Source organism: Paramacrobiotus metropolitanus, unplaced genomic scaffold (assembly GCF_019649055.1).
Source record: "Paramacrobiotus metropolitanus isolate TYO unplaced genomic scaffold, Prichtersi_v1.0 Parri_scaffold0000068, whole genome shotgun sequence".
Taxonomy (NCBI): Eukaryota; Metazoa; Tardigrada; class Eutardigrada; order Parachela; family Macrobiotidae; genus Paramacrobiotus; species Paramacrobiotus metropolitanus.
The window spans coordinates 184,171-210,663 of NW_026570288.1; the positions used below are offsets into that span (position 1 = coordinate 184,171).

The following is a 26,493-nucleotide window of genomic DNA, read 5'->3' on the forward strand; positions in this document are numbered from 1 at the left end:
TAACGCTTTGTTTTCTAGGTTTGCGCATGTTGATACAGCAGTGGTGGCTGGGATACTTCATCGAATGGCCGCGAAGAAAAAAAGCCCCGGACCAAACGGGATGCCACCAAAACTGCTACAGAAAATCACGCCGCTCATCGCTCCAGTCCTTACGCAAATGGTGAATCAGTCGCTGAAGGAGGGAGTGTTTCCTTCCGTCTTCAAAAAAGCCGAAGTTTACCCCTTGCCAAAAAGTGTTTCCCCGCAGTGTGTTGATGACTTCCGCCCCATTTCGCTACTTTGTAATTTCTCGAAGGTGTTTGAGAAATGCGTCCAATTGCAGTTAGTGCGTTTTTTGAAAGAACAACAGATCTTATCCCCAAATCAGTCTGGATTCAGAGACGGTCATTCTTGTGAAACGCTATTGTTAAAAACAACGGAGAAATGGAAAAAGGCATTGGATAGCAGGAATGTGACAGCAGTGTGTTTTTTAGACCTCAAGAAAGCATTTGACAGTGTAAGCCATTCGCGACTACTGGACAAGATGAAGAAAATCGGAGCCGGGGATATCGTAGTAAAATGGCTACATAGTTACCTTACCGGCAGAGTCCAAAGAGTACGAGATGGGAAACGAACATCCGACTGGCTGCCATTAACATCTGGCGTCCCGCAGGGCACAGTGCTAGGACCAATCCTGTTCACCATCTACATTAATGATGTACTTACTGTTAACGCAGAAGATTGTGAGGTTGATTGTTTTGCAGACGACACAATTGTCCATGCAACTGGAAAAACGAAAAGTATTGCTGCCGCTAAACTGAATGCTGGACTGGTGCGTGTCGGCCAGGTTATGGAAGAAAATCTCTTGCACGTAAATGGAAAGAAATGCCAAGCCATTTACTTATGTTCTGACCGAAACAAACAACCGGATCCGGAAGTCGTCATCAACGGGTCGGTTGTCAGCATTGCAAAATGTGTACGGTATCTCGGCGTTGAGATCGATAACCACTTGAAGTGGAGTGAACAGTTCAGAAAGGTGCAACGGAAGGGGAATTTCGGCATTGCCATGATTAAGCGAGCACAACAAGGGCTCAGCATGTCACAGCGCAAAGGTCTTTACCACGCTTGCTTTGGATGCCATATCGGACACCAGTCGCCGGTATGGTCTGCAGCGTCTTCGACTGAGCGCGACAAGCTGGACGGACTGCAACGTAAAGCTCTGAAAACCATCAGTGATTACAAGATGCCGGTTACTCCGGAACTGTATCAGAAGTTGGGTATTCCTCACATATTCGACCGATGGCGTCAGAGCGATGCGGTGTGGTTGTTCAAGTTCTGGAACAGAAATCAGTTCTCACTTCCGGCCTACCTCCTGGACATGATCCAAGTAAAAGATAACACCGCGCACTACAACTTGCGGAAGCCGGCCCGGATCGATGTTACGCGGGCAAAGAAAGTTATCGGAGGGTCGACTATGGAAATGCGACTAAAGCGTCTTCTTGATAAAATTCTTGCTGTTATCCTAAAATTCTCGAAGCTAGTTCTGTACCTTCTTTTAAATTTCTACTCAGATCTGTTAATCTCTCCTAAATGTTTTGTTAACAGAAAATTGTTTTGTTCGACCAGACTTGAAGTCCCTTGGGGGTTGTCTGCTCTTGTGCCGTAATAATAATAATAATAATAATATGATCCTAAGTAACATTAGCCAGTACGATGACCAGGTGTGCTCGTCTCTAGTTTCCCTCTGCTAAACAATGCCGCGATGCGCACTATAACCAGCCGCCACAATTGACCAATTTAGGTGTGTACCGGGCATTATGTGCCGGCATGGAACAGATAATCATGACACAATCAGTCGACCCGATCTTCGGTGTCCCCTTCTCAAAGTGTCCCGCAGCGGACACTTTTCCGCCTGACTGACCAGTAAACACGGTCAGGCCTGGACTCGAAACAACGTTCGCTGGATCCGGAATAAATCGACACTTTGGACACGTCGAAAAAATAGGAGACATTGGCCTTTCCACACTTACAACCAAAAACACTGCCTGCTGTTTACTTATTTTACTGCTGTTTGCTGCTCCGCTCCGCTTGCCTAATAAAATAATTTACAGTATATGCTGTATAAATAACTTACAGTATATTTTGCCCATTAAAATAATATACAGTATATGCTGCCAGGAAGGTTTGTGTATATTTACAAAATAATTATTAGCTAGGTATAATTATTTGCCTATTAAATAATTTTGTATCAATAGAAATGAGTTTAAATTTCTGCTGCCAAGAAACATTTGCATTTACTTAAAAATAATTATTCGCTTTATTAATTTGCTCATTAAAATTGTCTGTAAGTACTCGTAGAAACAGCCTACATTTAATCCTGGCCTTTCTTTAAATAGTCATTAATAAAACTACATTTAATCCTCGCCTTTCTTTAAATAGTCATTCATAAAATGATCGTATTATAGTTCCGTTTTTTTCTTTAAGGTTTGATTCAGACGTTTATTCCCTTTTAAAAGGTTTCAAGTTTTTAATAAGTAGGAATAGGTTTTTTGTAAATACTATAATGCACTAATATACTGCACTGCTATATTAATTAGTAAGTACGAGTATGTTACAAATAGCTGTTTATCTGTAAGATAGACATGTTACGTAATATCAGAAGGCCACCATGCTCCACCATAGGCTAAAACAGTAGGTTACTGTACCACCATTACAATGGTAGCCGAAGCCTTCACTCTATGGCCTAAAGAACATAAAAAGCATGGACGATGTGAAACCGAGCGTCATCATAATAATGACCTTATAAAACCTTTGATATGAACCTCAACAACCTAACCATAATAATATTTTAGTGACGTAACTTAAGTAGGCGGGGCTGTCACACTGTCACCAAAATTCGACCACAAAAGGAAAATAATAATTTTTAAATAAATTTAAAAAATTATTATTTTAATGACGTAACTGAAGTAGGCGGGGCTGTCACACTGTCACCAAAATTCGACCACAAAAGGAAAATAATAATTTTTAAATAAATTTAAAAAATTATTATTTTAATGACGTAACTTAAGTAGGCGGGGCTGTCACACTGTCACCAAAATTCGACCACAAAAGGAAAATAATAATTCTTAAATAAATTTAAAAAATTATTATTTTAATGACGTAACTGAAGTAGGCGGGGCTGTCACACTGTGACAGCTGGCGAACAAAGGCTCACGATAGTGAGAGAAGGCTTTATTGTGGATAGCAATAAAGTACAGAGAACCAAAAACACAAAGGCTCGATGTGAGCTGTGGAATGAAAATCACCGAATGTCAGCTAGTGAATGAAAATGAACGGCACATCGAGCCGAAAGCATGGGAAAAAGCCTAATGCGGCACTGGGCAGATCCAACACGAGCGAACGAACGCTGATAGGACGAGATGTGGAAAGGGGGCGTGGCTCCGCCTACATCGAGGCCGATGATTGGCCGAGACGAAAGGCTGGGCGGAAAGCTGCCTGAGTCGAGGCCGATCTAGCGCTCGACAGCGAGTGCGACTCGGTGTGAGTCAGCACACCGGAAGCGGGAGACTGTCGCTGGCTGCCTACTCGTAGGCTGCCATAGCGACTGGCCCAACATGCCTCTGGGCGGGAGTCCGAGCCCCTGCGAAGGACCGGCCTCATACCGCTCAGTGCCCGCTCCGCACACGACCCTATTGGGGTCGGTGGCTGCGCCTCGGGGGTGTCCGATGACGAAGGTCTCTCGGTGCCGCGTTCTCCTCCGGACCCGTGGTGGCGATACAACTCACGGCCGAAATCCGAAGGTCGGTCGGTGGTGTTGTTGGACCGGTGTAGGCATCTGTTGGTCGTGTCCGTAACGGCGAAAAAGTAAAAAAAAATAAAGTATTATTCCATCTGTCTCTCTCTCTAGTAAAAATAACATCACAATTCGTGGTGAGCAGGTTAGTGAAAAGATCAATAAAATTGAGAACATCATTTCGAGATTAGAAAAAGTAAACTCAAAGTCTTTGGTCCGGGTCTTTGGTCCGGGTGCTCATTCCGACTAGAGCTGATCCACTCACGGGGGCTCCAGTCCACAGGATATCCGGCCATCTAGGTCCGAGGCATTGGTTCTCGGGATACCCAGTGGTACCGGTTCATTTCACCGAGGGTCGGGGGTTCGATCCTCGAGGGTCAAAGGTTCGACCCTATCAGCTTCGGGTAAAGGGTATGGATCTCCGTTGTCGGGTGTGAAACGGGCGTGAAACACACTTTCCGACCGGGATCCTCCGGTAAAAGGTTGATTGGAACCTTCTCAGCCGGGTAAGACAAGTCGTACTCACGTCCAGCCGGGGTTCATCAAGTAAGGTTAGTGGAGAGGCACCGTCGCATTCGCGAATACCATAAGGTACCCTCTCTAGGTGCAGGATAAGACCTATTGGGTCTATTGAGCAGTGGATCCTCCGGGAAAGTCCGGTGATCCGAGGTTCCATCCGGGCAAAAACCGTAATTTTGTATCCTGTCGCCTATTGGGCAACAAGGACCGGTTAACGCCTGGTCTCCATAGGGTTGAATGGTCGATGGACGTGGTTTACACTGCACTGTGCAGTGTAAACCACGTTCTGGTCCGAATAATGATATGGCCTCTGTACGGGAGTCCGACCCTGTATCCGGTTGACTTCAAGGTTTTGAAGTCCGATGGTAGGCTCGGTGACCGAGGGTCAGCTCCGATTGTGAAGTCAGAGTCCAAACTCAGCCTCGGTTGCTGAGTCTAAGTCCATTGGCAGCCTCGGTACTCGAGTTAGAGTCCGGGTTGTACCCTCGGCTGCACTGGCAAATGGATACGGAGATGTTCCGCTCGGCTGAGAATCCTGAATTCGTCTCCTGTCATCTATTGGGTAACCCGGAGAGGGTGATCGCCGAGATTCGAAAGGTCCGAGGTTCCGAGCCCGAGGGTCGGGGGTTCAACCCTCGAGGGTCAGAGGTTCCAATCCTCGGTATCCAAAGGTCTGATGGTCGTTCCATCTCGGCAAAAACCCTTATTATCGGTGTAAGTCGCCTATTGGGCAACTCTACCGAGGGTCTCGCCGGTGAGATGAAGTCGCTATCCGGGGCAGCCTCGGTGGTGAGGTAGTCAGCATCCGCTAAAGCTGGTCCAAGGCATTCTGCCCGGGCAGAAACCCTTTTTAACATCTCCCGTCACCTATTGGGTAACATGGAGAGGGTCAATGTCGCTGGACAGGGTCCGAACAAGTATCCGAGGGTCAATTGGCCTCAGTGTCCGGGACTCCGAGCCTCGGTAACGAGACTGGCACAACATGCTCTGGTGGGAGTCCGCTTGATGCTAGAGATATCCACCGGGTGACTAGCAAAAATCATGCAAAAGAGGCTCCTCGGCGGCTGCGTAGGACCTAATCGGGTCTAAGCCACGAGGTAGGCACTCTAAGTTTTAAAGACGGAGTCCAAGGTGGTCCGTTCCTCGGCTGATCCCGTGCTTCCACTTAGGCGGAAACACCCGGGATGCCGGAATATGGGGCTAAAGGCCTGTTGGGCCTGTTGGCATAGTTATGGACGTCCGTAGCCTCCTTCTGGGCGTGCAGTCGTGCCGGACTCATGAATCCTCTGCCGGCTGTTATAGCTCTTCAGGGGATTCATGAGTGCCCTAACGTCCTGGTACATCCTTCCGGTGACCACAGTCCGATTCACGGTGAAATGGTCATGCCGGTCACTCATACCATTACTCCAACACAGCGTTGTGAGTAGGGGTAAGGGCATGAGTGTGCCCTAATGTCCCACTTCTTCCGTTCCGTTCCGGGGGTGGAAGGGAGGCCTATTGGGCCTCAATGGGCATCCGCGGTAAGGTAAAGATCGTGGTTGATCTGCGTCGCTTGACGTGGTATCAGATCGTGGTTGTATGCGATCTGCGAAGGCTTGCATCCTCCGATGGTCCTTCTGCCGGAGGGACAGGCCGGTGGAGCGAAGCGGATCGCGCCGCGCAGCACCGTCCCGTCGCTTTTCGTACGACGGATTCCGCCGGAGTTATGCTGCCGAGGCCTATTGGGCACTCGCACTGACTTCGATTACATTAGTCAGCCAGCTACTACTCCGATTCCCGGGGTGTCCATGGGTCTGTTGGCAAGCACGGTGAAGAAGGCGGCAGTGACGTCTTCTACACCATGCTAGCGGAATCCTCTTGGGTTGAGTTCCGGAAATTAGTCATACGGGTTCGCTGACCGAGGGGGTATTTCGTCCTAGGTCGGCGTAATCCGTACTCCGTTAAAGGTTCGAGTCGTGCGGATCGGGTTGGGAGCCTATTGGGCTCTGAAAGTCGGAGTTATGGAACCGTATGTTCACCGGGTCCTTCTGCCGGCTGGGTTTAAGGAGGAGTGCCCAGCAGGCCATGCTGGGAACCCCTAGATAACCTCCTTACGTGCGAAGGGTCCGATATTGAGGTATCGAGCAATCTGCTCGGATCGAAGAAGGTTCGCATTCTGCTTCCGCTGCCGTTGTTCAGCAATGGATTGGAGCTATGTAAGATATAGGAACAGAAGTTCCTATATTATGCCGAAGTCTGGATCCTTCCGCAGATGGAGGCCTATTGGGCCTCATACCCCGGAGCCTTTAGGGTCCGGTGAGGTATCGAGCAATCTGCTCGGACCGAAAGACAGGTTGGTCTGTCGTAGTTAGGTGCGGTCTGCAGGTTGCCTTCCTCGCTGAGATCACCACGGACAGCCGTACTTGTGGCTGACTCCGTAACTTCTTAATGGTAGCGGATGTGGTTAGGACTGCGATCTGCAGGAGGGTAAGATCGTGGTTAAGGCTATGATCTGCAGGGTAATGAAGGTTGGCTCGGTGAAAGGTATGCTCCGGGCCGTTTGGGCGTAGTACAGGGTCAAATCTACCGTCGTATCCCTTATTGAGGGTCCGGACTCGGTAGCTGATCGTGGTTTAACGGCTATAAAGTGGTTGGCCAACGATCTGCGGCTCCACAAGCTGGGTTTCATCTATGGGATACGTCTCTATTGGAGACGTCGTCATGTCCGTTTGACCGGTTTTTCGGTTAGCCTAACCCTATTGGGGTCCAGCTACCGGTCTCTTTCACTCCAAGTCCACGTTGACCGGGGCTCCACCACCGAAGTGGGAGCCTTCCGAGTCATCGTCCTTATCCCTTCGTCCCGGGTGGTTCGAAGATGTAGCCTCCTGGGTGCAGGTTGACTGCGATTCCGAGGCTTCCTGTCCGGGCTTTTCAGCTTTGGTTCGGCGGGCTTCGCGTCTTCGGCGGTTCCTGCCCGAGGATGATGAACCTGGCCACATGTTATACCGGTAGGATGACTTGCCCTCGGGCATCGGTGGTGATGTGAACCCGGGCGGCAAGTGGCGATGGGTCCGGCACCATTCCGAGAGGGTCGAGGCTTCATCGACATCCTTTTCCTCATCCGGATGGTACTGGTATTCCTTGTACCATCGCTCCGCCGTCATCAAGAAGTCACGCAGCCATAATCCTACCACTGTGTCTCGCATCGGCGCGCTCAGCTGGGCCACCGCCGTCCGAAGTCGGGGCGGAATGTTGTTATTCCGGTACGCGCAGTACAGGGTGTAGTGGCTGTGATGGTGGCCAAGTCGGGCCGCGAAGATCAGTCGCAAAGCTGTCTGGAAGGCCAACGGAGCATCTCCCCGGGCTTCTGGTTCGATGTTGCCAAGGTATTCGGGCAAACCCTGGGCCGCTCTGGCTGCAGTAATCACCATGGCTGCTTGTGCCTCGGTGAGTACGAACTGCGCCACCCATTCCGTATGGTCCGTGATCTCCCGTTCCGAAGAGAACAACGGGAGCTGGCTCAGTTGAGACCAATCCAGGTGGTCAAGTGGTAATCCCAAAGTCGCTGGGTCGGTTGTGCTAGGCAAACCGTTCGTCCGGTAGTATGGGAATCCGATGCCATAAGACAGCCGATCATTCATCTCGAAGTCCTCGGACCATTGCCGATGTTCGAACATCTGTTGGTATCCGGAATGGTCGAGGAAGATCCGAAGGTCATTGACCAGGTGCCAGATTTGGTTTCGTCGATCCTCCCGGTACTGCATAGTGCCCATGATATAATTCGTCCGTTCCGTCGGGTGTGGTATCTCCACTGCCATACCCTGTCGGCGTGCATGGTCGTACCGAGGGTCATGCTGGCTAGGCACTACCGGTTCCGGGTCTGGTAATGGGCGCTGTGGCACTGGCAGCTCATCCAGCTGTTCCAAAGGTGGGGGTGGTCGTAGGGCTTGGTGTCGAGCCGCCTGATGTCGGGCCACGGGCTGGGTAAAGTTACGCCGGGACTTGCTGTTGGAGTCCACGACGAGCCCGGTATCCTCCGAACCGGATCGCTTGCCGGGGGAGGGTCGGGTCCGATCCTTCGAAGGCTGTTCATCTGGCCTATGTTGAGCCTCCAGCTTGTGTCGTAGGTCCCTTCCCAGCCTATGACGCAGGTCGCCTGGTGCCAAGTCCGACACACTCTGGGTTCTGCGGTTAGACGGAGTGGACCCTGTTGGGGTCACTGCTGCCGTCGCTGGTGGTTCTGCCGATCGAACCGCCGTTAGGGCCGGGGGCTGCGAGGGTGCGCTGTCCATTTGCTGGAGTGAGCCACCTTCTTGTGGGGCTACCAGCTGCTGTTCTACCTGGCTCCGCTGAATTGCCGGCAGAGCCTCCGTTTGTTGGGGGTCAAGGATTTGGGCCATATATTGTCGGCCGTCAGGTCCGGTGAGTGTTACCGTCAGCCCAGTGAGTGGGGCGGGGCCGACCTGGAACGCATTCTGGAGGCTGGACGTTTTTAGGGTCCGATCCGGATTCAGCACGTCCATATTAAGAGGTGCTGAGGGCTCATCCGGGAACCTTTTGGGTTCCGCCATGAGCCTAGCCTGTAAATCGCCGGCTACGCCTAACGTTGGATTCTTATTCTCCTTCTGGCGTGCTCGCTCGTCGCGCTCGCGCTGGGCCTTAGCGATTCTCCGGTCAGCTGCCGCTATTTCTCGGCGGTCGTCCTCGCGCTCCTGCTCCCGTCGTTGTTCACGGGCATGGACCAATCGGGCGTTGTCCGGGACTGCTGGGGTGTTATCCCAGCCGGGCTCGTGGGTACGTCTGCGGTAGCGCTGCATGTCCCACATGTAGAGCAATTGTCGGCCGTCCAACTCATCAAGGATACGACTGTTATGGACGGCGTGCATGTAGGCACTCAGGTTCCCGGTGACGACCTGGACGTACAGGGCGTTAGCCTGGTCCCGTCGTGTGACTCTGTGATCCCCGGCTTGTCTGTCCAAATGTCGTAACAGGCATTCTGCACAGGGTTGACGTGTCCGAGGAGAGTTGTTATTGGCCTTGCACGCCTGGCAGTCCGAGTCATAGGCTTCCGTTCGGGGCTGGGGAGGCTGTGGTCAAAACACTTAACTTAATATTGTTAAGTTATTTTTGTTTTTAAACCTTTTGGGTCATTACGTAAACCTATTGGGTTAAACGTTCTACGGTTAGATGTAAGCTTAAACGGTCGGGTACGGTCAGGTCTTGTCCGATCCTTTCTTTTCTCGCCTATTGGGCAAGAGAAACATCCCCGTTACGGAGGTTATAGGTCTCGCCTATTGGGCAGGGAACCTCCGATGATGTACTTCCGTTTAGCTCTTCTTCTTCGGCAGGTCAGCCGGGTTAGTTGACTTGGCCCGTGCCAACCGCTTCTGGGCTTCCGTTTCGGCCGAAGTAGGAGCCTTCGCCGGGCTCGCCGAGCTTGCCCGCGTCTTAGGCAGGTGCTGTCCGAAGTCTTCAGGTAGGTAGAAGACGGAGAAGCGCTGCCCGTGGGTCTTGTACACCTCACTCGATCCGAGGACTTTCTGTCGGCAGGCTTGCTCGAGGACATACTCCAGCTCATCGGCCAGATAGTACAGGTTGGTTTCCTTTCTTCGGACCGGTCGGTACCGTGCATCTTCCAATTGAGGGTAAGCGGACATCAAGATGAACTCGAACCGACCTATTAGGTGGTTCAAAATCTCCCGGCGAGTTAATCCTTCCGGGTGTCGATCCGTCCGCAGGCAGGCGATCACTGCGTCCCGCCATCCGAGGTAAGTCTTCGGCGCTGGGTCTTGTTCTTCCCTCGGAAAGACGTAGTACGGTCGTTCCGTTTTGGTATATACCCGAAGGATGGCACCAGTCTCGTATGCCATCCGACAGTAGATCTTCACTCTGTCGAGGCTAAGGTCGAACCAGCTTCCGTCCTTGTCGACGCGCCAATGCTTCAGCAGCTGGTAAGCCAACTCCGGGGTTGCGTAGGTGGGGCCCGACCATGACAGCGCCTTGAGTGCAGCGTGAACATGCACCCATCCAGGGTCGGTGTCGGAGATCCGAGGCTTCGGCTTAGATGCCCGCATGGTTGCCGGCTGTTTTGGCCAAGGAAGCCGAATGATAGGCTTCGATGGGATCTCCCGAGGCAGAACTTGCGCTGTGTCTTCGTGCCACTTCATAAGTAGCTGGTCGGCCGGAGGGCTTGGGGTCCTTTGGTCGAAAAGGCCCGAGGCTTGCTGTCCGGAGGGGACCTTAGATCCCGTGTCCTCCATTGGATCGTCCGGGTCATCTGCCGGAGGTTGTTCCTGATTGTCAGGCTCATCCTCCGGTTCTGGATGTTCGGGTGCCGCTGTTGGCGGCTTCCCTTTGCCATCTTCGTTGTCGTCGTCGTCTCCATCCGAGTCGTCGGATTTGTCAGAGTCTTGGTCTGACTTGGCGTCCTTATCATCATCATCCTCCGAAGAGGGTTCCTCTTCCTCCTCGAGGGACTGGGCATTCCGCGAAGTCCTACCCTTGTTCTTGCGCTTCTTAGTTGAAGACTGGCCCCTTGTTGAGGTTCCAGCCTGCGAAGACGACAAGTCCATGGGTGACGGGGGTTGGGATCCCGGAGGGGCTGAATGTGTGTCCTTGACAAATTTACCCCTTCTGTCTCGGGCCGAATGCTTAATGGGTTTACTGCCGGAGTCTTGGTCGGCTGAGGCGGACCTTTGCAAGCCGCCCGGGGCCCTTGGTCGTTCCGGAGGGAATCTACTACCCGAGGAGGCCGCCGTTGATCTGGCCAGCTCCAGCCATACTCTGGCCTGGGGTGCAGGGTCTTCGTCTGGTCTGACCTGGACCTCAGCTCCTTCTGGGTCGTACTCCTTTGTGTGGAGGTACGACATCCGAAGCTTCTGTTCTCTCCGGTTCTTTTCGGGGATGAAGTTTGGTACTGTGTACCGGAGGTGGACTCTGCGCTGCGCGTTAGTAGTCTGCAGCTCCCTTCGTAGCACCATGGCCTTGAGGGTAGGATTTACTTCCCTCATGATATCTTCAATCTCGGCCTCTCCTTTCGGGTTTATCGCCGTAGGTGTACATTTTGTTGAGGAATCGGGCGATCTGAAGGCGAGTGGTACCTCTTGGGTTCCGATAATAACCGATAGCTCGAACTATCCGCTGTTGCGGTGTTTCCTTCTGGCTTAACTTAGCCGGTGGTTTCGGGAGTACCAGTTCGCCCATTCGGTCCCAGGATCGGTGGAGTATAAAGGCCATACATTCATCCTGGATCCAGCTGACTATCTTCCGCATGAATTGTGCGGTAAGGAAATGGCCTCGCTCTACCCGGTATTCTTCGGTGAGCCTCTCCACTAGGGCCTGGTAGACGTCTCTGCGTTCCGCGTCAGCTGTGGTAATGATCCGCCGGACGTCTTCCTTAAAGATCGCCTTGGAGAAGGTCGGTTCCGGTTCACCAGGTTGTCTGTCCGGCAGCCTGTTGCGGATGTTGTGGGCTGGCAGGTCAGACTCATCGGTGTCAGCATGGTAGTCCCACATCTCTTCACGGGGACCCTCGGCCAGATGTTGGGCCGAGGTTGGTTCCAGCTGGTCCGAGTCATTAAGCTTCCGTTTAACTGGGGTATTCTCCAGTGAGATCTCCGGGGATGCCGAACGTTCTAAGTCCCGGTCCCTTTGCTGGATGTTGTCAACCATCCGCTGGAGGTATGGTGGAAGCGAGGAGTCTCCTTGTGACTCCTTTTTCTCCTTCTTGACCTTGGGTGCCTCTTTTGGAGGCTTCTCCTCGGCCCAGTTTCGGATCTCGTTGATCCAACTCTCGATGCTTTGACCGGGTTTCAACTCGGGCCTAGGCCCCCGATTCTTGTCGGGTTCCTGTCGGCTCGATGTTGACTCTGGTTCGCTATCCGAGGATGATTGCTCGGGTCGGACCTTTCTTCGGCCCTTGTTACGGCGGACTTCTACGTCCGAGACATCGGTATCTCCGCCGCCGCGAGGTTTCTTGGGCAGTCGGTTCGGAGACTCCTTCTTTGAGGTCGACTTTTTGGCCTCGCGCTTCTTCCGCATAGTGGTGGAGTTGGCCGAATGGATTACTGAGCCGCTGAATGTCGGCATTTCCTAATCTTCGATCTCCACTGATGGCCGCCGTTTAGGGTCAACCATCCGTTTTGACGGGACCACGGACGCCTTTTGGGGTACCGTGGCCTTCGAGGCTTCTTGTCCGCTGATTGGGGAAGGTGCGATGGGGTGCGGCGCCGGGATTTCTCCGGAGGCTCGCTTCTTGCGATAGTCATCGCCCATCTGCTGCACAATCTCTTTCATCCGTTGGGTCAGGTTATGGTACTCACGGATGGTTTCGTTTGAGTCGTTGTCGGGCAGGTTATCGCGGCGACTCTTGAGGGCGTTATAATAGTTACGCTCCGCGCTCGCGGCCCTATTGATGCAGTCATCCCTTTCGGTCATGGTCAGGTCCTTTATGGAGTCCATGGCCGGGTCGTCATGGTACTGACGGTGGGTCTGGTTACTAACCGCGGGCCCTAATTGGGGCTGCACAGCCGGTTGTACCTGACTTTCAACCGTCACTTCGGCGGCTATGTCCGGCACCGAGGTTGACATCGATGCTGTGCTGCCCGGCTCTTTTGCCGCTATCTGCAGTTTTGCCGGAGACGAAGTGTCCATCCGTTCTTGGGAGGCTTGCCGAGGTGTCCGCTTCGGGGAGAACCTCGGTGGTGGAGGCTGGAGAGGGGTCATACTAGGCATCCGGTTCGGCTGAGACAGAGCCCTAGTTGGGGACACCTGTTTCACCGGGGACCTGCTTCGTCCACTAGTTGACCGAGGCTCAGTCGAGAGCCTTGATGTTGACCGAAGGTCATTTAGCAGGGCTTGTTGCCACTGTCGCTCCTCCTCGCTATCCTCCGCGGCGTAGACATTAGGGTCCTCATCGTTACCTCCCGAGTTGTCGGGGTCGATTTCAGGGATAAGGTCGGTTTTAGGCTGGCCTTCCTCCAGGGGTGGTTCGCGGATACATACGGCCGGGTTGATCCTCGGGTTCCGTAACAGCTGGACATAGTCCAAAACCACCCTCGGTAACCTCTGTGTCCGAGGTACCTGCATGCTGCTCCGGAGTGCCATAAGTCTCCGTATAATAGTGTCGCGGTCGGTCGCAAAGTCCAAGATCTTCTGGGTTATGCGGTTCCGATCTCTTGACGACATCTTATGTTCGAGCTGTCCACCGGTAAGTTCACCTTCTTGGATGACCCGGTAGAATTCGGCCTGTTTAATCTGGTCTACCAGCTGGTTGTGGTAAGCCAGGGCTTCCCGTTCCGTTGCGGTTAAGTCCGGTTGGATGGCCTGTAGTACTAACTGAGGCTGGGGGGCCGTCTTGTGGCTCTCACCCGGCGTCGGTCGTACCTTCTGACGGGGCTTCGATGGGTCTGAAGCTGTTTCCCGCATCACAATCTCTCGGACCTGTTCGAGGGTCCGGACTTGTCTCGGTGGTGATGAGAACAGCTTCCGTTTCGGGCCCTTGTCCTCATCCCTGTCCTTAGACCGAGGCTTCCTCGCGAACTTAGGCGAATCTGGGCCTCCGGGCTGATGAATAGCCCTGCCATCCGGGGTGCTCTCCGGGTTATCGGACTGTTCTGTCGGACGTCGGATGACGAGCACCTGTTCCGTTCGTTTTGGCCGAGCCGAACCACCTATTGGGGGTACCGGCAATGTTGTTGGCCTCGGTGCCTTGCTTGTGCTCGGTGGGTCCGGGGTTAAGTCCCGCGTCCGAGCGTAAGCTTCCCGTTCCGCTGTGGAGGGCTCGAGGGTCTCTTCTTCACCTTCTAAGGGTGGGACATCCATAGGCTCACCGGGCGGCGTAGCTGGTCGTGCGGGTGGCTTAGCCTGTTGGGCTTTACGCTCCGCGGCTTCACGTCGCTTGTTACGGTAGTAACCCTCGGTGATCCGCTTAATATCTTGCAGCGCCTGTATCAGGGTCTCCTCGGTGTCCGAAGATCTCGCTGCCGATAGGGTTAATATGGTGGCAATGGTCTTCCGGCTCGTATCCAAGGTGTTGGTATCGACGTCGAGCCTTGCCGCTCTAGGGTCCCAGGCGTTCATGGCATGAAGTTGAGCATGCATTTCATGGCTGGCATCCTCGGCTCGCTGAAGTGCTCGCCGAATCGTTTCCTCCATTCCGGGTACTGCCAGTGGCCAATTTCCTGACGGTGGAGTAGCCGTCGAGGGTGGCTTGATGGTCGGTCTCCGGGTTGATTGGTCAGATGTACCCTGCTCTGGGGGTTCAATCTGCCTGATCCGAGACTGATCCTTGGAGGCTCGGTCCGCCTCTCGCCGTTCTTTGGCCTGCTTTTCTTCTTCATAATCCCGGATGAAACCCGAGAGCCAAAGCACGCATGATTGCAGCTGAGCCTGGCTGTACTGATGTTTCGGGGTTTCCGGGTGTAGAAGTATCCGAGTTGCCCGGGTGTGGTTCTCAACTCCGGTGATGTCACCATCCAGTTTGAAGAACTCTGCGCTATGACGGTCGCAGAAGCCTCGGCGAGTCCGCATCTCCGTCAAGATGTTGTTAGCCCGAGTCATGGCTTCAACTATGTAGGGTTGAGCGTCGGGCGGCAGGACTCCCGGGTCCGATATGTTTTCCATCGCCCGTACCATTGAGCGGGGCGAAAGGCGCTGGGTCGGTGCAACCTGTTGGGTCGCTACCGGCCGTTCCGGTTGTTGCGGTAGGTTCGCGGGGGCTTGAGTCGGCGGAGTAGCCGGGGGCTGAGTTGCCCGGGTAGCCGAAGGTTGGGTCGGCTGAGTGGCCGGAGGCTGAGGTGGAACCGTTTTGCGGCTCTCTTCCTCATGCCTTTTTCTCGCAAGTGCCACTTCTAAATCGGCTCTTAGGCTCTCCAGGTCCATTGTGGCTACCCGGTGTTGATCTTGGATCCGCTCCTTCAGCTTCCTCTGAGCCGGGGTCCGATCCTCCAGTTGGTTAGCCTGAGCGGCTAAGTCCCGGACATAGCCTTCGTTAAGGGCTATGTCGTCACGGAGAGTTTGGATCTCTTGTTCCGTCGGGGCTGGTTGGAGTTGAGGTGGCTCAGTTGGGTTGCCCCTCGAAGGTCCGGGGGTCCGAGGTTGAGGAGGCCCCGATGGTTGAGCCTGTTGAGGTCCGGGGGTCCGAGGTTGAGCCTCCTTGTGGCTTCTTTCCTCTAACTTCCTCCGGAGTTTCTCGGCATGCCCACGAGCCATGTCGCGCTGTTCGGTGATGGTCTGTAGAGTCGCATCGCCCGGTTGCAGCGTAGCAATCCGCTGGGTCAGAAGGTCCGCCGTTAGCTCAGTTTCGGCTAAGTCCCTCCTCAATTCTTCGGTAGTTATGGTGATACCGAAGTCCATTTCCGGTGGGTCATCGAACATCTCGATGTCCGGTGAGGGTATCGGTGACGGAGGTTCTGACATTGGTGATGCGCTTCGGTGTGAGCCTGGGCCGGGGGTCACTGTTGGTTCCCCATCACGGCTACGGCTCCGACTCGGACTATATTCCGAGTATTCATCCGAGTCCAGGTCGCCCTCTTCGGCGATGCGTCTCCCGAGGTATCCGAGTGACGCATCCAATTCCCGAACGTCTGCTGGTGCTGTTGGCATTCCGGCCTCGGTGAGCCTAGCCACTTGACGGAGGTTTCTCTCCAAGTTGCACCGATCATTCAGCAGCTTGGATTGTTCACGGTCCTTGTCGAAGTGAGGCTTGTCCTCCGGCTTGTTTCTTTATTCTAAGGTGGATAGGAGCGTATGGCCCTTTTCTAGGGTCTTCCTAATCTCCTGCCACTTGCAAAGTCTGGCTTCGGCTTCGTCGGGCCGGTTTGATGAGTCGTCGGAGAGGACTATGCCGTAATTGTCGGCACGTCGTTCGATGGAGGACAGAAGTCTCGGGAGCTCACGGGTTTCCCAGGGTCCTGTTGGGATCCCTTCCCAGACTAGGCCTGCAATGTCTGCGGATTCTCGGTTAACTTCGACAATTAGGTCAGTAACTCGTCGGGCGGCTTCTTGTCCGTTGAGGCTGTAGGCCTGTTCGCGGCGTCGTATCAACATCGTTATGATGTTGTCACTGAGCCTCCTCACTCGGTTGACTCTTTCCCAGAGTGCCATTCTGTCTCTGGCTCGGTCATACGCCTGGCGGGTGGCGGGGCTAGGTTGTTGCCCTTCCGGTCCGGCTCCCTCGGTTAGGTTGAAGGCCGCTATCTGTTGGTCCACATAGGCCACCGCGCCTTCCAGGAGCCATCTGTCACGGACGTCCGCTGGAATTCTGTCGTGGCTGAGACGCTCAATTTCACCGAGCTTCAATTGGATCTCGATGTTGAGTTTCTCGGTTTCCGCCCATTGTTCCGAGTTAAAGGGTATCGGTCTCGGCGCCGGCGTAGTTCCGTTAGGAGTACGAGTCCTTGTTGCCGAGTTCTGCGGATAGCCACAAACGCGTCTGACTTGGCTACGTCACGCGGGGTCGGTGATACCGGGTTTTGGTTGTCATCGATGACCCTACGCAGGTTCCGGAACGCTTGCCGGGACTGCTGGATTTGCTGCGGGGTGAAGTTAGTAACTTCAGTTGACCGTCGGAGCATGTAGGAGTCATGGATGATACGGTTGATGGTCAATTCCTGATCCAAGTATCGAGGGTCGGTCGGTGAAGTTTCTTGATGCTCGCGGTTAAGTCGCACCGCTAAGTCATCCGACTCCCTCAAAGTCGCATAAACTTGTAGCCGGCTTGGGCTCGCTTCTCTGTCATCCGGGGTCCTTGTCGTTCCAGCCGAAGCCCCCGTACTTGTGGTTGCGACGGCTGATCCCCGTTCTGACCCTTGGCTCGTCAATCCGGGCACATCCACTGTTCTAGGGGGTGCCAGAGGGTGTTCGTCTCGAGCCTCTTCGATCTGGGCCTTCAGAAGCCAATAATGGGTGTGGATCAATTGCAGTTGTTGTCCTGTTAGAGGGGTTCGCGACAGCAGTTTCCGGAGTATTTCTACTCCAAGGTTCAAGGAGCTGACCCACGTGCGTTCGGATGCCGGATTTTCCAGTCCTTCGGCTTGTATCTGGCCTCTCATCCCTTTCACGAGAGCTTCGGTCTGTCCGAGCAATGCGTGTACTTCGGCTATTGAAGGGTCAGGAGGAGGGTTGGTCGCTCCGGCCGAAGCCCCCGTAGTTGCGGTTGCTAAGGCTGGCCCTCTCTCCGAGGCTGGAGTCTCGGAGGTTGACTTCCGGGCTCTAAGTATGGCTCGGGTATCCTGGATATATTGTTCCAGCTCCTTCATCTCCGAGTTCAGTCGGGTCAATTCTTGCGCGAAGTTAGGGTCGCTCAACTTGAGAGCTTCTATCTTGCGCTGGACGAGAGTCCATTCACTCTCAGCTTCCATAAGACCCAGTGTGAGTTCTTCCGAGGGTCGATCCGGCCGAAGATGCGGCCGAGATCGGTTCAACCGTAATTGCGGTTGCCGAAGGTCTGGCTGTGGAAGGTCCGGGTATCGAGGGTTCGGCTGTCGGTTGAGCCGGGGCTGCCTCCGCCGATGATATCGGAATCTTCGGTCTTTTCAGCATATGGACCGAAAAGGCCTTCGTTCCGTCTTCGTAATATCGAGTGAACGAAGATGGTGTCCGTTGACGTTCCGGCCGAGCTGTCGCTGATACCACCGGAGGCATATTTGTGCCGTCCTGTCGTGGCGCCGCCGGTAAAGTCGGCTGCTGCGAGGCTCCCATGGGTCCGGTTACTATGGGGTATCCCATCAGAGGGTTGACCGCGCCGCCTTGTGGCTGGTTCATACCCATCTGGTTGCACCATTGGGTGAACATGGCGAACATTTGGTTCGGCATGGGGTTCATCCCGGCTTGAGTCATCAGCGGCCCTATTGGGGCCGGCTGGATGCTCGTTACCGTAATCGGGATGTATGGTAGCGTCGGTGGCATGACTGGTCCGGGGATGAATGGTCCCGGTAGAAGTGGCGGGCGGATCTGACCTAATGGGTCGATCGGTACTGCCGGTACGTTCTGACCGGTGGCCGCGCTCACATTCACCAAAAGTCCGGTTTCGTCGAGCATAGTGCCCGGTGGCAAGGTCTGGAGGGGGCATCGTCCGGGGTTGAGTGACCATCCGTGACCCGACCGTTAAACCTGCCAAAGAATCAGCCGCTACGTTCGCATGCGGATTTGTTACCTGTGGGATTGGGGTTTGGGTGGCCGAACGCGTTTCAGCTCGAGCCCGATCGGTCGTGCGGGTACGGCTGAGATCGTCGGTTGTCGCGTCGGCTGCTGTTCGATCCACTCGACGGAGGGTCTCGTCGTCGGTCAGACATCGTTATGAGAGGCTATTGGGATAAAGGAGATACGGCTCGTTAGCATTCTGATAAGGCCAAATAAGTTCAACTGAAGATTCCATGCACAACTGAAGAGGTCCCATTCCGACACCAAAGGTCCATTCTTAACTATGTCCTAGCTAAGCCCTAACTTATTCTAAGTTAACTATGGCCCTATGTTTGTGGTGTGGTGGGTTTTGATGTTTTGGGCTTCTTTGTGGGTTTGGTCGATTTGACCGGTTCTGCCCGTCCTTCAGCGATCCTGTCGAGGATGTCCTTGTGTGCCTCGTCTTCGGCCACTTGAGCTTCTTCAAGTACTTCCTGAGCCGTTAACTTAGGCTTCTTAACCGTCCCGTACTTCCGCTTTGGAGCCGAGGGTTCAACTGTCTTATCGGTTGGGATTGTCGGGACCGGTGTGTCGGGTCGCTTCTTCACCGGTTTCGTCGCTTTTACCGGCTTCTCCTTCGGTACCTTAAGCTTCTCAGGCTTGGTTAAGGTAGCCTCGGGTTTTGCGGCTAAGTCCACTGACTTCTTCGGGTTAGCCTCGGATGATCCGGCTAAGTCCTTGGGTTTCTCCGGGATGGCCTCGGGTTCATCCTCTATCACAGCCTGCTTCTGCAGTTCCTGCAGGGCTGGTGTCTCGAAGTCCGACGGAGGCTTCTTCCTCGGTCGGCCACGTTTTCCTTTTGGTTTGGAGGGTTCCACTGGACTTAGTTTGTCGGACGGACCCTTATTGGGGTCCTGAACCGACGTTAAGTCCGGTTTCTGAGGCTCCTTTGTCGGTTCCTTTGGCTTCTTTTCGGTTGAGTTAGCCTTTCGGGCCCGGGTATTGCGAGCGGGCTGACCCTCATGGGGGTACGGCACCGTTGCAAGGTTATTACCCGGGGATACCTCGGATTTCTTCTGGCCGTAAGATCGGGTGATCCGCCGACGCTTGTTGCTTGGATGATGCTTACATCTATCCACGGCGACAACATCTTCCTTTCCGGTTTCGACGTTGCGGAGCCAAAGGTTGTTGGGTCCTTTATAGTTGAGTACCGTCCATACTCCATCGTACCGTTCCTTCCTGGTAGGATCCTTATTGGGATACTCTACCAGGACGAGGTCTCTCTTCTGGAAGTCCGGTATGGATTTCTTCTTGTTGTAGAGTTCGGCTGCTTTCTGGAAGGCTTCGTCGATATTTGTCTTCGCGATGTCGTGAGCCCTCCGGAGCCGTTCCTTCATCCTTCTGATGTATTGTTCCTTGTCGGTGTAGTGTTCCGGTGCGTTGGTTCCGGTGATGACGTCCTGAGGTATGGTCATCTCACGTCCGTACAGCATGTAGTAGGGTGAGAACCCGGTGGTCGCATGTTTGGCTCGGTTGATTCCGCATACTACGTACTGTAGGTTCCGGTGCCATCGGTGACCATCCTTGGCGTCGCATTCCTTCCGAATTCCGTCCCAGATCGTCTGCATGGAACGTTCGACTTGGCCTTGACCCTCTGGGTGGTAGGCTGTTCCGAAGGTATGCTCGATCCCGAAGATCCTGGCCACTTTGGCGAAGGTCTTAGCCGTGAAGTGGGATCCTTGGTCGGTGTGGAGGTGGGTCGGCATGCCGTATTTCAAGACGACATCCTCCACGAAGAATTTTTCGAACTCCTTTGCCGAGTTAGTCTTGGTCGCTCGGGCTATGGTGAACTTGGTGAACTGGTCGGTAACGACCGCGATATATTGGTATCCTTTCGACTCAGTCCGAGGTAAAGGTCCTTTAAAGTCCGCGTAGATTCGGAACCATGGTTCACCGACCTCCATCTTCTGGAGTTTACCGGGTGGTTTAGTCCGAGGCTTGGTCACCAAGGTACACCGGGGGCAGTTATCCACGTAGTCGTGAATGTCGGATAGCATCCGGTCCCAGTAGTACCGAAGCTTCGCTGCCTCCAGTGTCTTCACGCGGCCGAAGTGGTTGCCGGTTTTTCCGTCGTGAAGTGCTCGGATGATGCCTTTTCGCATGAAGAGCGGGACCACGAACCGTCGTTCCAACTTGGTGTTGTGGGTGGTCAGCCGGTACAATAGGCCTCCGCTCATTTGGTAATGTTCCAACAATGGCGACTTGTGGTCCAGCTGGTCCTGGTTTTCCAGCTCATCGATCTTTTTCCGGAGGTGAGGGTCCCGGAGTTGCAGTCTGCCTAACTCCTTATTGGACTCCATCGGCTTTTCTTCTTCTTCGTCCTCGGGTTCGCCTTGTGAGCCCGGGACCTCCGGTCCGTTAACCTCGGTAGTCCGTACCTTTGCGGTTTCGACCCTAGACTCGCCTTGTGAGCCCGGGTCGTCCGGTACGACTACGTTGATTACCCTTACATATGGGGTAGACAGGTCGTTCCAGTCCGAGATGACCTTACATCCGGGCAGCGGAGTTGCTTTTGGAACGGGGCGACGCATATTTGTGGTCTGCCTCCATTCAGCTGCCACTCGGAGAGACCTTATTTTAGCCTCGTCCGTCCAGCCTCCGGGCTCGAGTATGAGGTCCGGATGTCTTCGGCTCTTTTCCTTGATTTCGTGTCTTTGTACCCGGAGAGACCTTATTTTGATCTCATCCTTGAAGTCCTCAAAATTAGGTACCTGGTCCAATTCTTCATGGGGGTCGTTATCGTTCAAGGGGCCACCGAGACAGAGCATCCGCATTATCGCAGAAAACTCCAGGTTTGTACTCGATGGTAATGTCCTTGCCTTGCAGAGCCAAAGCCCACCGTGTTAACCGGGGGTTGATGCCGGGTCTATTGGACTCACAGCGCATCAGGTTCTGTAAGGCTCGGTGATCCGTTTTGACGGTGAAGGTTCCGTGGTCAATGAAGTGTTTGAACTTCTGGACGGCCCAAACTACGGCTAGGCATTCCCATTCGGTGACTCCGTAGTTCTTCTCGGCTCCATGGAGAACTCGGCTGGCAAATGCTACGGGGTGGTCTTCTTGTGACAACACCGCGCCAAGTCCGGCTCCACTGGCATCACATTCGATTACTGTCTTCTTGGTCGGGTCGAACTTTGCGAGTACCGGGGCTGTGGTTAGAGCCTCTTTGATGCCGTTGAACTCCGCTGTATGGTCGTCCGTCCAGTCTGTCCGGATGGAATTAGTCTTCCGAAGGAGTTCGTACATCTTCGATGTCCGTTGGGCATAATTACGGATGAATTTCCGGTAGTAGTTGGCCAACCCGAGGAACGACCGCAATTGGCGTTCTGTTCGCGGGGGTTGGTGTTGCGCAATAGCCGCTACCTTTTCGTCGTCGGTTTGGACTCCGGCTTTGCTGAGGACATGTCCGAGGAAGGGTAACTTATCCGTTCCAACCTCGCACTTCGAGGGTTTGATGGTGAACCCGGCCTCAAGTAGGCAGTCCAGGGTGGCTCGGAAGGCTTCCTTGAATTCTTCAAAGGTCCGGCCGAAGAAGATGATGTCATCGATGTACGCAAAACACCTTTCTTGCGGGCTTTTGCAGTTATCTTATCGACATGCATCTGGAAGGTTGCGGGTCCGTTACAGACTCCGAACGGCATCCGGTTAAACCTGTACATGCCTTCTGGCGTAACGAAGGTGAGATTTATTAGCGCAAGCCAGTTTCACTCACACAGAATATAAAGAAAACAGAAATAATTACAGTAAAAATATTTCCTTAAATTTCTCGGCTCCATCCATGGTTCCGAGTACGGAAGCAGCGTTGCCTCTTTGGATTTCAATCGACAAACGCTGACGGAGAAATTCGAGTGAGCGAAGCTCGCCAGTATGCTGCTGTAATCGTTTGCCAATTTCCTTCACTAAAAGTGATGCCGACTTTCCCCAGGGACCAAAAGTCTCGAATGCAAGAGGCGCAAAGATGTATCGGCCCTCCAGATAAGCATACAACTTGGCTTTTTTATCTTCCGCCTGCGCTGCTGCGGATCCGGCGGCAGCCGAAGTAGACTTTATATGGGACAAGGCGACAGTATCCACGCAGGTCACGTCCCATGCCAAGCACATGCCACGTTTCCAGGCAAACGTAGTGCATCCGTCTGGGCGGCGACCGGACGTATGGGACGTACCACGCGGTTCCAGTTTTGCTGGGACGCCCGCTGAAACCAACGATCGGCACACAATGCTGTTAAGTCCACCGTGTCTAGGATGACGTCTAGCGGAAAATGAGCATGACAGTCCGTGGTGGCCATATACATCTACGGGCTTGTGACATTTCGCGCATAGATGTGCTTCGCAAATGATAGCGCCTAACCTGAGCCCAACTGATATCTTCAGGGTGTCGTCGTCCAGGAGGTTGCCGATGTGAGCTGAAGGCAAAGCATTCAACCAAATGCCAGCTTCCGGTTTTGATTGTGCGAGGAGTCTGGCCCTGTTTATTTCATCTTCATGAAAGATCTCAAGCAATGTGGACAGCGATGCATTACATAACGGTAAATCCCACGTGCGTTGTGAATTCCTGAAAGAGGCCTCCGGGAGTTCCGTCTGCCGGGATTTAGCTTTCCACGACTGCCGTGCGCTTTCAGCGTCCACTGCCGGGTGATGAGGAAGCAGTTGCGGCATTAGTTCGGATACGGAATGAATCGAAGCCAAATAGGCTGGGAGGGATAATTCTTCCGCCCGACGGATGCCGATACCGCCTCTACTCACTGGTAATGACGCTTGCCGCCAACACGGGTAATCGTTTTGGTTTGTTCGCACATTGCATAATATCTGAAAACACTCCCGCATCGCTTCGTCCAACTGATAAAGCTGTTGTGGCTGCTTCCAAGCGTTGCAACATCGCAGCATGTACATTATTTTTGGGGCACCGAGGCAGTTCTTTAAGAGGAATAATGCCTGGTGCCGGGGGAGGAGCTCCAGTCTCGCGCAAGCCATTTTCAACGTGGTAGCCTTCTCGGCGATAGCTGGGCCGATAGCGTCGTCCAGAACGGGAGCGCCTAGCAATGAAAATGTCGCACTGGTTAAGATTCGCAGACTGGGGTACTTTTCTCGAAAACTGTCCACGACTTCCTGCTGAGCTTCCTCTGATCCACCGCAGACGTAAAGCTCGCATTTCGCTTCGTTAACAATCAGACCGATAGCCCGTGCACGTTCGGTGATCTGATCAAACGCATGGGCCACTGCCGCAGGCTTACCGCCCAAGGTACCGTCATCTAAGAACCACGCATTCAGGTCCGCTATCAGATCCGCTATAACCGGTTGTAGCGCTAGACAAAACAATAGCGGTCCCAAAGGATCACCCTGCTGAACCCCGGATTCAGACGACAGCAGGAACTGCTCCAGAAAAAGCCACGAGTGGTTTCCGTAAGCTAACTGGAGAAATTTGCCATATTCAGGGAGGTGCAATTTACCGGCGTTTAACACAGCTTCCCGTGACACGGTATTAAAAGCATTTCTGAAATCAATTTTCAGTATTGCCGTGGGCGTCGCTGTTGAGGACTCCGCAAAAAGTCTGGTGGCGTGCACAATGGCTTCAGCCCCGCCGCGAACGTTGAAGCCGAGTTGCTGAGGCGACAGGACAGCTGTTACACGGTCGGCCACTCTGGAGCAGATAATTTTTGCTATCAGTCTCCGTAGCGTCAGACCAACCGCTATCGGGCGCAGGCCACCATCTTTCTTGCGTAAAGCAAGCAGCTTTCCACCAAATAACACAGGGCGAACATCGTCTGGTAGAGTTCCGTCGACCAACAGATTCAGTACGGCTGCGAGCGATTCACACAAAGGTTTAGAATGATCGTCCAGTTTGTGACCCACCATGTCGAGCAAATGCTGAGGACGCAAAGAGTCTGGTCCGGCTGCTGATCCCCCCGGAAAAGCATGTATGGCAGAGAAAACTTCGGCTGCGGTTACAGGTGGCGCTGCGTTCGTTGGCGGGTCGAGCTGAGCCGTAGTTGGTGGGGGCGGACTTTCGGGGTGTTTTTCTCTCAACTCCTGTAGAACGATGGGAGAAGGGGAAGCGATGGCGTCGGTGGATAGGATGAGGCGCATGGCTCCGGAAATGCAGCCGTCATCGATCTTTTGGCCAACCCGACGGGCCAGATCTTCGTCGACAGAGCGTTTCTTCGTGGTACTTGGGGGTGGTGTGGGAGGGGGTTCTTCATCCCGATCATAAGACCCTACATTCCTCTTCACAACGGAAGCAAGTGACTCGTTTCGTTCGGGTTTGGCCTTTGGTGGAACGCGTAACGTTGTTGAGGCGAAGGCGAACAACTTCAGCCACGAGGTTTTGTCGTTTTTACTGGCGACCCGCTGGAGAGCTGCCTGGAGAGAGGCTCTGGCGGCCGGCCGGGCGCCGTGTGGGATACGACGCATGACACGCTCCTTCGAGGGCTGAAACGGAGCTTCTGTCGTAGGTGGCGTAGGCGCAGCTCCGGCGGCATTGGTCGCTGCCGCACTTTGAACTGGAAGGGTAGATGCGCGCCGCTGGCATGCTTCTTTGTGCTTGGTGATCCCGATACCTTTTGAAAAACGATTCTGGCAGAACGGGCACTGCTGATCGCGTGGCTTTGTTTTCACCATATCTGGGATCCAAATGAAGAGCGACTAACCTGTTGGGATAAGGGGGACGCGGGATGCTAGGAGGATCAGGTCCGCCGGACCCGTAAGGTAGTGGGATCCCGTTACGAGGCGATCCGCACCACGGTTAGATCCTCCCTGCCACCCTTACAACCAAGAGGGAACAATCCCCGATTTGGTGCACAGGGAAATTATGCGCTTGAGATGAGCATGGTTCCGTATGGTACATCAAAAATCCACATCCAAAGGAACACTCCAATGTATTACAGACTCCTCTCTGTGATTGCTACCGAAGGACAACGAAGGTTGTCATGTCCTTCGAGGCTTCGTCCATTGGGATCTGCCAAAAACCGGATTGGCAATCTACCTTGCCGTAATATTCCATCCCGGCGCACTTGTCCAGTAGTTCATCCGGGTTCGGAAGGGGGTAGTTGTTCTTTTTGGTTACTGCATTCAACTTAATGTAGTTGATGCAGAACCTGGTTCCGACGGAGCCGTCCGGGTTTTTCTTGGCTGCCAAGACCACGGGGAAGCTCCATGCTGCGTCGGAGGGTTCGATCACTCCTTGGTCCAGCATCTCTTGGACATGTTTGGAGATGAATTCACGACCCTTCCAACTGGTTCTAGTTGGGTTCATCTTTAAAGGCTTTGCACCTTGGACGTCGATGACGTGAGTGACTCCCTTGACGTCACCGTAGGGTCGTTTTGAGGTTGGAAAACAAGCCGATACTCCCATGCGATGTCCCGTAGAACTTGTCGCTGCTCATCGGTTAAGTTGTCACCGAGCTTCATGGAGTTAATGGCTTTCTTTTGTTCTTCGACGGTTGCCGGGTCTTCGTCACCTTCTTGGGTAAGTCGGACCCGGGCCTTTTGGTCGTCCGTCATATGTTCGTACGGCTCGACTCGACCCATTGGGGTTCCTTTCCGGATGGTTATATCCTTATTAGTATGGTTAGCCACGAGGATGGTGAACTTCTTCCCGTCATGTGGGGTCGGACCATCCTTCATCTCGATACCTTCCGCTAAGGCTTCTTCCGAGCCGAGGTACATCAGGTACTTGTTTTTAGCGGGGTCGACTTCTATGTCGAGGGTTACCGTAACTTCGACGATAGCCCTGGGAAGTAGCTGGACCTTCTGCTGGGTCCGTACCGTAGTGGCGTCATATTGTGTCGTCCTCGATAAGCTGTATGGCCGGTCCCCATGTTGTGAGACCCGGGCTACTCCCATCGGGATTTCCCATTCGATCCCTTCATTGTCGGGCTCGAACCCGTAGGTGTCGCTGTAGTGCATGTATCCGATCTTCGCACCCCTTCGGAGTACCTGGTTGTACTCAGTCGCGTTTTGGATCTTGATCCAAGCGGTATCGCAAGTTGGTCGGATCTCAATGGTGTCTTCGATCGGCCGAACTCCGGAGTGCTTCCGCCGGAAAGACT

General features: G+C 53.8%; 1 protein-coding gene across 1 annotated transcript; it reads right to left on the reverse strand.

Annotated features, from left to right (window-relative positions):
- Positions 1 to 18,738: 18,738 nt before the first annotated feature.
- On the reverse strand, positions 18,739 to 20,982 carry LOC129594455 (uncharacterized). Its single transcript, XM_055491155.1, has one exon. It carries the CDS (start codon positions 20,980 to 20,982, stop codon positions 18,739 to 18,741), a length of 2,244 nt encoding a protein of 747 aa, XP_055347130.1.
- Between the last annotated feature and the right edge of the window lie 5,511 nt (positions 20,983 to 26,493).

Excerpts from the sequence above, each read along its gene's own strand:
- LOC129594455 (XM_055491155.1), bottom strand. The coding sequence starts at position 20,982 with ATGCGTCGCCCCGTTCCAAAAGCAACTCCGCTGCCCGGATGTAAGGTC.